Below are 14,460 nucleotides of genomic sequence, written 5' to 3'. Positions count from 1 at the left end.
GGCACAACCTGCAGAGAGGAGGCAATCCCACAGCCCTGCTGGTCCTCACCATCAGCTGTCAGAAGCGGAGGCCCAACTGGAGCTTCACCAGTACCAGCCCACGTTCCCCTTAGATTGAGCTCTTGGGTGCCAGGGCTAGTTGGGCTTAGGACGGGTCTCTGAGGTGTCGAAGATCCGACGAGAAGGGAAAGACACAGGCCAGGGTCTACTGCAGGTAAAGTCGGTGACCAGGCAGGAGTCAATGGCAGGCAGAGATCAGTCAGAGTCTGTGTTCAGGCAGTGGTCAGTGGCAGTCTGAGTTCAATCAGTCGGTAGCCAAGCAGTGGTCAGTGGCAGGTAGAAGACAATCAGGGGTGGTGTCCAAGTAGAAGATCCATCCGAGTATCCAGGAGGGATGAAAAAGCAAATAGGCGAGGAGCAGCAGGAGCAGAGACACTGAAGACTGACTATGAAGAAGACAAAGGGCTGAAAACTGACCACTGTTGTGGATCGCTGAAAATAGATGCTTAAAACCAACAGCTGTAGAGAAAACAAAGAACTCTGTTTGCATTTGGTGTCATCAATATTCAATACCTTTATTTGTTTCCATTCTGAGATCCTTTGTGAGAATATAAGTAACTATTTTGAGGGGGTTTCTACTTTGTGCAAAATGATTTCATATTTAATTTGAATTAGTATGATCACCCCCCCCAAGTGATGGAGTTTAAGGCAAGTGAGGGATTTTGGAATATATTTCATTTATACTTTTGTTGGTATTGAATCTTCTTTGTTGGTATGTATGTTTCCTGATATATAAAATCTTTTCGTGATTGATTTATTAATGAATAAAAAAAAAGACGTACCTTATTTCACATTACTCAGAAAACATCTTTCAGATGTTAATTACTTTTGATCACTATTAACATAAACTACATTTGATTATGGCACTTTTGGAATGTGCCATATTCTTATGCCAATTCTCTTGAGCTATTCAGTTCCCTGTTGTGATATTGTTAAAATTAGAAGATCAGGATCAATCAAGTGAAAGAGTTCTGGAAACTCCAGCTCTTCATATTTGTGGCTGGACAAACCTGTTGTAAGCTGGTTCCAGAGACATTTGGACTGTCCTGTCTTATGATCACAGGGTAGGGTAGCCAAAGGAGAGCTCCCACCTCAACCGTGTGTGGCTGGCTGGAGTCTTCAGTCATACCCAGCTTTTTGGATACTGTAGATGGTCCCCATGAGCACATGCCAGGGGTCACTACTTTGTTGTGGTCATTTTGGACTCGCTTCACCAAGTCTTTCTGAACGAGCGATTTCACACTTCGGATTCCACTAATGCTTGCATTGGAACACCATCTAGCTCAACCAAAATCACAAAAGTAGAAACACTCTGACTGGAGAGACAGCCATTGGCTCCTCTTCCCTGCAGGGACAGTCTCGGGCAAAATGGTCCCTTTCTCCACAATTGAAACATGGCTTGACCGACTGAGTCCTGCAGGTGTGATGAGAAGTCTGGCCGGACCTGTGCTATTCATGGTTGAGACCTCTGAGTCTCTGCCGTGCTCTATCCGAGTCAAGGGGCTTTTCTTGAAATCAGACTCAGGGATGGTCTGGGCCTGATAATAGGCCCCCACGTCTTCTAGGACCTTCTTGACCATAAAGCTTAGGTTCGGCAAACCAACTGACCATGGGTGGTTAGATGCTGTCCAGGAACTATTCGAGCAAACTGCCTTGGTTATCTCCACTCCGGTTTTCCCTTCCAGGTGCAGCCAGTTCTAGGCAACATTTTTAAGCCTGTGGAATAGATTCTCTGAGTTTTCTCCCACCTGAAGATTTCCTTGCCAAAATCGCTGTCAGCAAACTTCTGGGGTGAGTCCCACTCTCGAAAGTGGTGGCCTTGACTTCCTTGTAGGTGTCCCTCCCGGATTTGCAGTTTTGAAGGCATCTTAAGTACTCCCAGTGAGTAGATTCCCCAGATAGGTAGCCCTCTGGTCAGCCTGCCATTTGTGCTGTGCGTTCAGAGTTTTTCAAGAAATCATCGGGTGTCCTCCGGGGGTCATCTTAAGTAGTGTCAGTGAACACAGCAGGTGGACTGGTTACAGTCATTTGCACAGCTTGGGCTATCTGCGTTAGCACCGTTTGCTGCTGCACCACATGCACTTGCAAAGCCTGCTGCTGATGTGTTTGCAGGGCGTTTTGTAATTGCTGCTGCCCTGTAGCAAAGATATGGATCACCTGCTCCATCTTCCTTGCTTAGTGAGCTACTTCCAAACAATGTGCCTCTCCGGAAAAAGGAGAGTGGGGAAAAACAAAAAAAAAACCTGCTGGCCTTTCCAGCCCATACTCATTGCTTGACCCATGATTATACAGACTGAGATAGCCCCCTTGGCCTGTTGTGCAGTGGAACTCAGTCTCCATTATATGCACATTTATCTCATGCATATTCACTATGGATATCCTGAAATCCAGATGAGAAAAAAAGACAAACTGCTGTTTTTCTGTTTTCCAGAGAGCAGCATGCTGCTGGAGGGAATTTTAGCTGCATGGAGCTCAAAGGAAACAGCTCATTGGGGTAGAGGGGACCAGGTTGACCAGTAAATGCGTAAGTCCCCAGGCCAGGTTTGGGAAACCCTGTGTTATAGATAAGCAACTTTGCTTTCTCTCTCCTATCTTCAAAGGCACACGCAACAGTATTTATTCTGCTTAATCTTTTGGTCTAGATATAGCACAGTGAGATCACCAAATGATGGTTCTCTGCATGACTGGCGAGAAATATTCAACATTTTTTTAAATTAAATTTTCCCCTTCCATATCCATCTCTATAAACATATTGGGTGTAATTGAAAACCTATAGTATGATATCTTATTCTAATATTATACCACCCATTTCAAACTCTTCAAAATTGTTTAAGGATGAATGTTTAACAAAATTAACTAGTTATTTTTTATTTATTTAAATAATTTTGTATACCGACAGTCTTCGTGAACATCTCATCGGTTTACATAAAACAGAATGCAACAACAGGCTTTACAATAAACTAGGAACTCGCGAATATAAACTAATAGCTATAAGGGGAAAAGGTGAACCTTGTACAGAGAACATAAAATTAAGAGGCTAGCGAATAACCTGAGAAATAATTTACAAAAGAAGAAGCTTATGTACATTGGAGGCTACAAATCACATTCAACGTGTACCACTTATAGCGTGACAGGATAATTACAGGCAATATCTTTGGAGAAAGCGTATTTACAACAATGAGGAAAGGTAGATTAGAGTCTATATTAAGAGCAGAGAAATACTGTCGATAGATAAAAGAAGAGGGGCCGCGAGGTAGAGGGGAAGGGGGGGGCAGGTCTGCAAAGCGCAGAAAGAAGCTAGCGAGGGAGGGTGAAGTGACAAGGCAGGAGAGTGCCTTGCAACAGGGGGAATGGTTGCAGTGGTTCAAGTGTAAGCCTGTTTGAATAGCCAGGTCTTAAGGTTCTGTTTAAATTTATTTGGGCAGTTGACCATTTACAAGATGATTAACATGCAGTTTGTATTTCTTTCCAATAGAAAGACGATAAGAAGTTGATCAGTCATCCCTCTCTGCTAAGTCATATAACTTCATCTTTCTTGAATCATCCATTTATCCCAATGGCTACATCTTCTGATATGGATGTTCCTCAGTTATTGAATGCATTTTCTCCACTTATGACACCTTTGCCTTGTGATGTGCACTTGCTTAACTTGAGGACAATACAATCAAAGGTGAGTTTAATATATGCAGTTTTTTTATATATTATGCAGTTTCTTTTTGCACTTCTGTTTTTTTTATGCTGTACATTATTGACTGTACTTGTCTTAGATTTTGCAACACTGTAGGAATCCCATGTGCTGCCAGCCCAATTGTTAGTTGTGTGTGTCATTTCTCACCAGGGCTCTCTACCTCTTAGGAGGTTTGCCTTTTTCTCACCACCTCCGTTTTCTTCTTCACTATTAAACATAATTTTATGATTTTCTCTCTTTGAATCCTTGTTAACCATGTTATGCTTTTTTCAAGTTCCCTCCCCTCCCAGTTCGGAGCCATTTCATCCATATCTAGGGACTTTCATTTTAAGTTTTTAACTTATTTTTCTCAGGAAGTTGTCAGCGTTTATTATACTGAACACAAACTGGGGAACATCAGTGGCAGTCATTTTTGTTCACTGGTTTTTCTACAATTTTCCTTCATATCACAACATCGTAGCAGATTTGTTTCATCGAGCTGTATTATTTGATTGAGCCTGCAGTTTCTACCCTTTTCCCCCTTGCAAGGTTGACTTTTCTTAAAAAGATTTATTCTTTTAACCTTGATTCTGTTATATTTTCCCTTGAAAATATCATCTGAGTAAGCTAGCATTCTGAAGCAGTGCTACAGGTTTTCCTACAAAGTGAAATTATAAAATGGTTTCAAAGTTGTATGGCTAGTGAGGAGCTCACAAAAAAAATAGGTAAAACCATACACTAACTCATTATATATAAATATCAAATAATTCTTTATTCAAATGTCAAAATATAAAAATGAATAATCAAGATAACTAAATACAAAAGTCAGACTAAATCATATGCATTAAACCACAAAAAAAAATCTAAAGACTCAAAAAAACAAACACATGAAAAACATATACCTACACTAGCTGAATGACTGCCCAAAAAAACAAGTATACATAAACCCAAAAATACACAAAGAAAGCAAAGAAACAAACTAATGTATTTACACAAAGGACAATGACAAACTCTACCAACCAAATATAGTAAAAAAAAAAAAGTCTGTAAAGAAATCAAAAATTCAAGAAAGTAAAAAGGAGGAAAAGGAAGAAAAAAGCTTTTTTCAAAAGAAGGTTTTAAAAAGGCAAAACGAATACTCACAATCTAAGCCTGAATAATGAAGGTTTAATTATACTTCATCAATCCTCCAGATTACCTGTGAATATAGTCAAGATACAACACTAATAGAAACAAATTGACTCTTGAAAGTAACTCAACACATGTGCAGGGCTAGGCACCGTACCTTCTCTTCTCACCCCCCTCCCCCCGCCTTGCCCATGCTCTTCCCTTCCCACAACCCCTGCTGTGGTGGTTGTTATCCTTGAAAGGAAAAGCTACCAACAGTTTGGATTTGAATAGCTATGGACAGATTTTGGCTGCAACATAGAACATTAAAATGGATGCAAACATAACCAACAAAACAAATTAAATTATTAATACAATTAGCAAACCTGAACAACTGTATATCTTTAATATCACTAAATCCTCTGGGTGACCAGCGCCGATGCAGTTGGTCAACAAGCATTTGACAAACTTAGCCCCGGCTTTGGAAGCTATCCTGTTGTAGGACTTGATGCAGTCTGGGACCTGGACCATAATAATTACGAAGTCATGGGTGAGCATTGCTTGTCTCCTGCCCCTTTTCTTATCCCCCATTTACGATTGCCATGTGTAATTTTCCCCGCCCCATCCCTTGGGCTGCTATCCTGTGGCCTTTGATATGATCAGGTGTGAGAGAGCCCCTTAACTTGTTAGTCATCATGCCATTTCCCCTGGCAACAGGCCCTGCTTGTTAGGAGTTCCCTTCACCAATTAGGTGCTGCAGCCTCTGTCAAGGAGAACGTCTAGTACATCTTGGAGGTCACTGTTAAATATATCCCAACCTATGTCTGACAGATGCATCCCGTCTGGACAAAATAATCTCATGCAGCTCTTTTCTATCAAATCGTGAGGAATATATAACTCATGCATAATGGGCATAAACCTGAACGTCCATCTATTAATCTTTCTAATGCCTGGTGGGAATGCTCTCCCCTCCACGCTCACCTGGGAGTGATGCAGGACCAAACAATGCTGGGCAGAATTTTGCAGAATTTGTGATGCAGTCTTTCTGAAACTTTTACATAAGCTACACGTAGCCACCATGTCGGTACCCCCCAGATGGAGAACTATCACCATGGGGGTTGAGTGGGTCTTGCTCATATGGAGAATGACAGACGTTAGGTGGTCCCATCTCATTCCCAGGGTACCTTTCCAGATCAACATCAATCAGTGCAATGCCATGCCTAAATGCTCACCTAATGGCCACAACTTAACTCTCTTGTGCGCCCATTACACAATGGAATGTCCTATTATCCAGACATAGCACTTTTAGTAACCCAGACCTAGAATAGAAAACTGTGACATGAGCTACTGAGCAGAGATGTACTCTGCTGGGCTCACATAAACTGAAACCTGTGAGAGCACCATCTACCCACTGACCATATGGCATTCGGAGATAAACCTAGCTCATCTGCAGTCATTGCTGCCCCAGTTCAGAACAAATAAGTGGAGAAACACTGACTTTTCACCCCAGTCACTCGCAGGGTGAAATGTAATACCTTCATGAATAGGTACATGGACAAGGGGTAGCCATTGGCATGAACCAGCAGCAGCCCATCAAGGACTGGTGGCCTGCATAGATATAGGCCCATATTGCTGACTGCACATGTAATATCCCCAACCCAATTATGGAAGACTATCTTTGCATGTTTCGCTCCCTGGTTGTTTTTCAGTTTACACATCATAAGGACTAGCCTGCTGTGAGATAAAAGTATGTCACTTAGCTGAAGGCCTGATGTACATGACATGGCTGAAGACTGGGCCACTAGCTCACCAACATGCAGTGTGGTGAAGAATGCCAGGGAAAAAAACACAGTAAAAAAGACATGCTTCATAACCATCAAAGCAAACACTGTCCAGCACCTGCATTAGGAACATGAAGGTGCTGAGCACGATGGGGGTGCCTCAGGTTATGGGGCTTGTCCTTGGCCACCCCATCATTTATTTATTTATTTTATTTATTTATTTAGCATTTTTCTATACCGGCATTCATGATTAGAAACCACATCATGCCGGTTTACATGCAACAAGGGGTGAGAACAAAAAACGGAACATAAACAAGTGCAATGAAATCAAAAGTTACATTACAACAAGGGTCTTAAACTGGGAAGAGAATTAGAATAAGAGAGCCGAGCAGTAAGGATTACATTATTTACATTATAATGTGAAGTCTCTTGTATAATTTGCTATCTCTTATAAAATTGCTATCATTTAGTTCGGATCTGGGAAGGCTTGTTTAAATAGCCAAGTCTTAAGCCTTTTTCTAAAAGTCGGTAGGCATGGTTCTTGTCTCAGATCCGGAGGGATAGAATTCCATAATGAAGGACCGGCTGTGGAAAAGTGAGCCTTTTGACCGTAAAATGGGTCATGGGGCTTTCAAGAAGAATGTTAGGCCTGCCAGGCGGTTTGCCACCATAGATCTGAATATACCCTCTACTTTGTGGTTCAATAAATACCGAATCAGTATGTGAATCATTATGGGCCAAACCCCACTGCCTTGCCCTCATTGGCAAGGAATGCTTGAAAGTCAGTTAATGCTTGGCAATAACTTCTCCTTGTATTCTCTGCCAGGGAGCCCAGGATCAATTCCCAAACATCAGGGGGCCAAGTTGCTCTACTTCCACAGGCACTGGGGTTCTGACCCCCCTTTCTGCTTCCGGAGCAAAGCACCTGAAAGATGCCCACTTAAAGTGGGAGAGAGAATCAGCTCGACTATTTCCCAAGCCCTGAGACATGTGTTACCCGAAATGTAATGTTATGCTGCAAGCACGTGAGCACCAGCTTCCTGAAGATTACATTTGCACGAAATATTCTGGTCTGTCTGATCAGAAGACAATGCTTGCATTAGATAAGCACCGGCTGCCCCCCACACACACACATGCACAAATCCACAGAGCAACCACAGTTGGGAACAGTTTTGGGATCACGTTCCATGTGATCCCAGATTCACACCACTCCACAAGCTAGACCTTGGCACACCAAGCTTCCCTGAAGTATATGCCGAAGCCTAACCTCCTGAAGCTTCAGTGTACAGCTGCAACTGCCTCTTGGAGGGCACTGCCAAAATGCCACCCCATTGAAATCCCTCAGGAAATAGTCCCATACTTGTAGATCTGTCTGATTGCCTGGGTAACTCTAATATGGTGATGCTTCTTCAAGGTTCCTGCTGTAGGAAATGCTAATCTGCGGATAAAGGCCCTACCCATTGGAATTACCCAGTAGGAAAACTGAGCAGCCCGGTGAGGGATTGGAACTACCATAATGTAGCTTTTTTGGCCTGGCTCACTTTTTCAGAAATTGCCATGCTGGGTCAGACCAAGGGTCCATCAAGCCCAGCATCCTGTTTCCAACAGAGACCAAACCAGGCCTCATGATCCATATGGATTCCCTTAACTTCAATATCTTATCCCCAGGCAGCCTAGAAATATGTGCCTGTACACCTAACCCAAGGCTGACCCAAGAAAAGAATTCATTGGGTCAGCCCCTCTTTCCACCAGCAAGCAGATAGCCAAACTCATCAGTCATGCTTTGAAACCCAGCCAGGAGGTACTTACATTCCTGGGCATCCCTATCAATGAAAAAGAAGTTATATATTTAGTGTACAATGCTTGTGGATCCCAAAACGTTTGTGAGCCTAGTGTCAAGATATAAGGAGCTTTCTCGGGTTTATGTTCCACTATGATGCTCATGAAAATGTAGAACTCTGAGACCCAGTTATAGATGGTTTTTAGAATTTTTGGTTTCTTGTCCTTTACCTCTCCAGCCAAATTGCCCTCATTATCATGGTCTCCGATGAGCAGGGAGAAGATGTCAATAAATTCCCTTCTCCAAATTTTCTTTTTAATTTTATGGGCTACACACCAGACTAGCATATTGACCCCACACAGGATGTCTTCCTTGTGGGGGGCCTGACTACGATGAATGCTAGGAAGCTGATCCAGAAGCTAAACTTGAGTCCTGCAACCCTGCTTTTGGCTGGACACTGTCACCCCACACAGACGCGGGTGAGCTACTTCTCATTGCCACCCTCATTTTTCATAATTGAGTCCAAGGCCTTTTCCTCATCACTACTATCTGGAGCTAAACTTGAGCCTGAGTCACTGCAATGTGTGAGAAAGCTGATGACTGTTTCCTTTCCTTGCTCCACCCTTAACATACGTTCATTGCTACTAAGACCAGGGAGCATGGTAGCCTCTGGCGTTGAGTTAATACTCCTATCCCTGGCCCGATTGGCCGTATGTCCTGGAATTCCTACCTTGTGTTGCCATAGCCAGTCTGTCAAGTATAAATTACAACATATGGGTAATTTACAAGTATTGTTCATATATGAATAATCATACAATATATACCTGTTTCAATTTCCAACAAAATTTATTCTTTTATTACAAACATATCATTAAAAACATTTACATAATTCACATCCACTCATACCACACTCATCCACCAATAACAGTACAATACAATAATACTTATTGCACAATATCCCTATAATCTAAAAATACAATGTTCATTTAATTTTTATTTACTAACCAGCAATTTCCTACTGCGTGACTCAATTATTTTCTTATAAACACTCACATTTTCTGTCAAGATCTTCCTTACTACTACACTAAATTTTCTTTGTTTTTCTAAATTCACCCTGGGGAAACTTTGAAAAAACAGGGTGAATTTAGAAAAACAAAGAAAATTTAGTGTAGTAGTAGGGAAGATTTTGACAGAAAATGTGAGTGTTTATAAGAAAATAATTTGGTCACATAGTAGGAAATTGCTTGTTAGTAATAAAAATGAAATTAGCATTGTATTTTTAGATTATAGGGATATTGTGCAATAAGTATTATTGTATTGTACTGTTATTGGTGGATGAGTGTGGTATGAGTGGATGTGAATTATGTAAATGTTTTTAATGATATGTTTGTAATAAAAGAATTAATTTTGTATGATTATTCATAGCCAGTCTGTGCCATGAGTCTGAGCTTGATGGCGGAGTTTAGACATGAGGTTCTCAAGTTCACTCTGCTCATACTTGGGTTCTCACATATCCCTGCGAGGTGCTGGGCTGGCTGATGGATTAACTTGCAGAGAATTCCCACAGTATAAGGACCCATTAGTTGATGCAGATCTGGTTGAGTCACTCTCTGAGCCCTTGATCTCTTGCCCTTGGGAGTGACAGTCATCAGTTGCTTCTTCAGGTGCATTGTAAATGGAACAAGCAGACTTACTGAAGAACAAACACCAAAAGAACAAAACATGGTCGTTGGGCTGTAATATATAAAAACAGCATACTGAATAACCCTGATCCAGGGAGGGTACCTCAGAGCATGGACAGGATGCTGGTACATTGCGTTACCTCATATCATTTAATTATATATACAGATATATAATATGCCTGGGCCATGATCCTTTTGACTGCTGAGCCCCAGTAAGCTGGAGTGGAGCTCAGAGAACTGAGATGTTTGCAAGCTGAACTCCTCCCCATTCAGTGACTGCTGCCATTCCCCTATGCCCCACACCATGGATGCCATCCTTTACCACGCGCCTGGATTTTAAGACCACTGCCATTTGTTGCTCACTAAAATGACTTCCTGGGTGTGCCATCCCTTTTTACCCTTATGCTTATAAGTAAGATGGATACTTCAAAGCTTTATGACACACACGATGGCCACATCCAATCCTTCAAATCACACACAAGATGGCTGCTCAATCCCAGTGCTCTGCACAAGATGGCCAGCCACCCTTTCCCCTGCGCCCCCTTGCAAGATGGCTTCCACCACCAAATATCCCCGAGATTGTTGCTGGCCCTCCTCCTGTGTCCCCGCTAAGTCTGTTCCTCACCAGCCCAAGATCCAAGGATGTTCCAGTATGTGGCTTACTGGAACTTTCCAGTGAAGAACTCCTGGACTCCTCCCATTGAAAGCTGCCGAGGTCACTTCGCAAACTGCATGGGGAAACCTAACCTTGCTTATTATTATTTAAAATCGACCACGGCACCCAAATTACCACATGACTGTAGCACAAGATCCAAGGAGGGTTGGCTCAAACATCACCACCCACCACTTCAATTTCATTCTCCCTGCCTTTTTTTTTTTAAATGCATTGGGCTGCTTCAATAATCAACTGTCTCAGTGCAGTGGACATTGGATTTTCCCTGGCTGTGAAGATGCTGATGGAGACATTGATATATATCCCATTTGAAAACTGAGTTATTTTTGGACAGCTTGATTGACACCCCTGATGAAGCCCTCATGAGCAAAACTTGCTCTCGAGTCTTCCCCTTGGAATTTCTTACCGTGACTCCTAGTTTTCCAGCTTCCTTTCCACCAGAAAAAATTATTTTTGCACATCATTAATATCATTCAAGCATTTGAAGATCTGTATCATATCTCCCGTCTCTTCTCTCTTCCAGGGTTTACATATTGAGGTCCTTCAGTTTCATCTCATAGCGCTTTCCATACAGACCCCACACATTTTGGTTGCTTTCTTTGGACCGCATTCATTCTGTCCTCATCCTTTTTGAGATGAGTCTCTAGAACTGAACACAGTATTCTAGGTGAGGTCTCACCAAGGATCTGTACATAAAAACAGTGCTGTGAGGGTCGATGATCCTCGTAGCACTATTTTGGTCTAATCAGATCTGGTTCTCTCTTCTCCTAGAGATGGTCATTCTAGAATCCATTAACCTTGAATCCTCTTCAAACCAAACATTCAAAACCAGGGCTTTCTCATCTATCCTAGTATCTTTTCTCTGTCCCTCACAACCTGGATATTGAATAGATAGTGATCATTGTACTTGTTTCTGAAAATGTCATGGGTCCTTTTCTTTTTGGAGAAGGAGTCTACAGACATACATTTTTAAATGGAAAATGTTATCATCTGGTGTGAGATATAAGACTGAATCTTTTTCTCTTGTCAATACAGACATGCTCGAATGCATTTTGCCTCTCTGAGTCTTTGTTGAAAAATTCATAAGAGTTCACCTTAAAACACTTGGCATCTATCACTATTTTGTAGATCTCTTAAGCCTTTAGTTGTCATGTTTATGGGGACAAGCTTAATTTGAAGCCTACTATAAAAGACTCCACTATATCATGGTGCATAAAAACCCAACTGATGAAATCTTCTTGTGAGCTCAGGTATCTAATTTGGAATATCCTTTTCTTTGTGGCAGTCAGTTTAGACTATAGGACCTTAGTGATTAATTCACTTTATAGTAAGTTTCACCATGAGGATATTACATTAACATCATACAAAATGAGCCTGAAGTAATTTGTTGTAGTAAATTATGATTAAGATATATATATATGTCTTAAGTAGAATGTCTATTAAATATTGGGTTATTTTTTCGCTGCTCACTCATAGTAACATTGTAGCATAGTAAATAGCAGAAAAAGACACAAGTAATCCATCTACTCTGCCCAACAAGATATTTTTTAGGGTAGTAACTGCCACTTCATGCAGGTTACCAGTTAACACAGATTACCCCCTCTTCTTCTTCACTTCATAAAGTGAATAATATGCATCATGTAAATATGTTACCTCTCAAGTTATTACTTCTCTAGTTTAATTTTCTTTCTCCTCCTAGAGCCTCCTGCCCTCGAGTTTCTACTGTTGTCCCTCTCCCACCCCTGTTCATTGTATTTTCCACCTACTGTTGAGATGTAAACCGATATGATGTGCATTCTAATGTCGGTATAGAAAAGCTGTTAAATAAATAACTTATTTCCATTCTTTAGCCACTAGGGATCCTCTTTTATCCCACACCCTTTTGAATTCCATTACTACTGTTGACTTCACTACCTCTTCCAGGAGGGCATTCCTTGCACCCACTACCCTTTCTGTGAATAAATATTTCCTGACATTGCTCATAAGTCTGCCCCCTCGGAGTTTTGTTGAAGAAACCCATCTTCCCTGTCTTGTTCAGTGAGAATAAAAGCTTAAAATTTGGTAAACAATATGTATTCTCTGTGGCCTCAGTTCTGAAAGCTTTGTAACCGGTTTATATGGCCAGATGTCTGGAAATATTTCATGTATAATCTTTTTAGTTAGCTATTAAAAAGATATAACGCTGTCTAATGAATCCTGTGTATAATTTTTCACTCCTGTAAATTTTACTAAATTGAGGCATGTGTGCATACTAAAACTTAATAACCTGCACATAAAGAAGGCAATCTACAAAAGTATTTCCCCGGGTAAAAGTGTTTTACCTGTACAAATTGGCTCTTTGGAGAGGAAATGATGTCACCACGGGAAATGGCAGCTTAGTCCGGGAGCTCCGCACAAGACCCGATCACATCGACCCCCATCGTGCTTCCCAGAGCATTTTTATTTCTTCAAAATCGGAGCGGCAGGCGGCCCCAACAACGCTATGACGGCCCCGAAGAAAAAAGCTAACCTGCAGAATTTCTCCTTCACGGCAGCGGCAATGGAGGCGGACCCCGGCGGCGAAAAGCAGGCCACAAGCATGGCGGAGGAGGTGAGCGAGTCCTGAACAGAGGGGGCAGGGGATGCACCACCGAGCCTTGCTGATTTTTTGCTCTGGTTTGGGGAGCTCAGAGGCGATATGGAGGGCCTGAGAAAAGAACTTCACGGGGTGTTAGATATACAGAAGGATGTGTCAGCTTTGGGAAGCAGGGTTGCTGAGACGGAGGCTCATTTGGAAGATCAGGCCTCTGAATCAAATCACGGTGAACCTAGAAGATGTGGTAGGCCTGATTGACAAACTGAAGAGTAGTAAATCACCTGGACCGGATGGTATACACCCCAGAGTTCTGAAGGAACTAAAGAATGAAATTTCAGACCTATTAGTAAAAATTTGTAACTTATCATTAAAATCATCCATTGTACCTGAATACTGGAGGATAGCAAATGTAACCCCAATATTTAAAAAGGGCTCCAGGGGCGATCCGGGAAACTACAGACCGGTTAGCCTGACTTCAGTGCCAGGAAAAATAGTGGAAAGTGTTCTAAACATCAAAATCACAGAACATATAGAAAGACATGGTTTAATGGAACAAAGTCAGCATGGCTTTACCCAGGGCAAGTCTTGCCTCACAAATCTGCTTCACTTTTTTGAAGGAGTTAATAAACATGTGGATAAAGGTGAACCGGTAGATGTAGTATACTTGGATTTTCAGAAGGCGTTTGACAAAGTTCCTCATGAGAGGCTTCTAGGAAAAGTAAAAAGTCATGGGATAGGTGGCGATGTCCTTTCGTGGATTGCAAACTGGCTAAAAGACAGGAAACAGAGAGTAGGATTAAATGGGCAATTTTCTCAGTGTAAGGGAGTGGACAGTGGAGTACCTCAGGGATCTGTATTGGGACCCTTACTTTTCAATATATTTATAAATGATCTGGAAAGAAATACGACGAGTGAGATAATTAAATTTGCAGATGACACAAAATTGTTCAGAGTAGTTAAATCACAAGCAGATTGTGATAAATTGCAGGAAGACCTTGTGAGACTGAAAAATTGGGCATCAAAATGGCAGATGAAATTTAATGTGGATAAGTGCAAGGTGATGCATATAGGGAAAAATAACCCATGCTATAATTACACAATGTTGGGTTCCATAATTAGGTGCTACAACCCAAGA

General features: G+C 41.7%; 1 protein-coding gene across 1 annotated transcript in view; it reads left to right on the top strand.

The window, feature by feature from the left end:
* The window catches only part of MAN2A1 (mannosidase alpha class 2A member 1), a 485,077-nt gene that overhangs the window by 446,138 nt on the left and 24,479 nt on the right, over positions 1-14,460 (top strand). The window contains 1 exon segment of the mRNA XM_029571989.1: positions 3,536-3,730. Within this exon segment, the coding sequence (XP_029427849.1) occupies positions 3,536-3,730 (195 nt within the window).

The sequence above is a fragment of the Rhinatrema bivittatum genome, chromosome 1, assembly GCF_901001135.1.
Source record: "Rhinatrema bivittatum chromosome 1, aRhiBiv1.1, whole genome shotgun sequence".
Lineage (NCBI taxonomy): Eukaryota > Metazoa > Chordata > Amphibia > Gymnophiona > Rhinatrematidae > Rhinatrema > Rhinatrema bivittatum.
The sequence above is the reverse complement of the archived record's forward strand: the minus strand, read 5'-3'. Positions and strand labels throughout refer to the sequence as shown.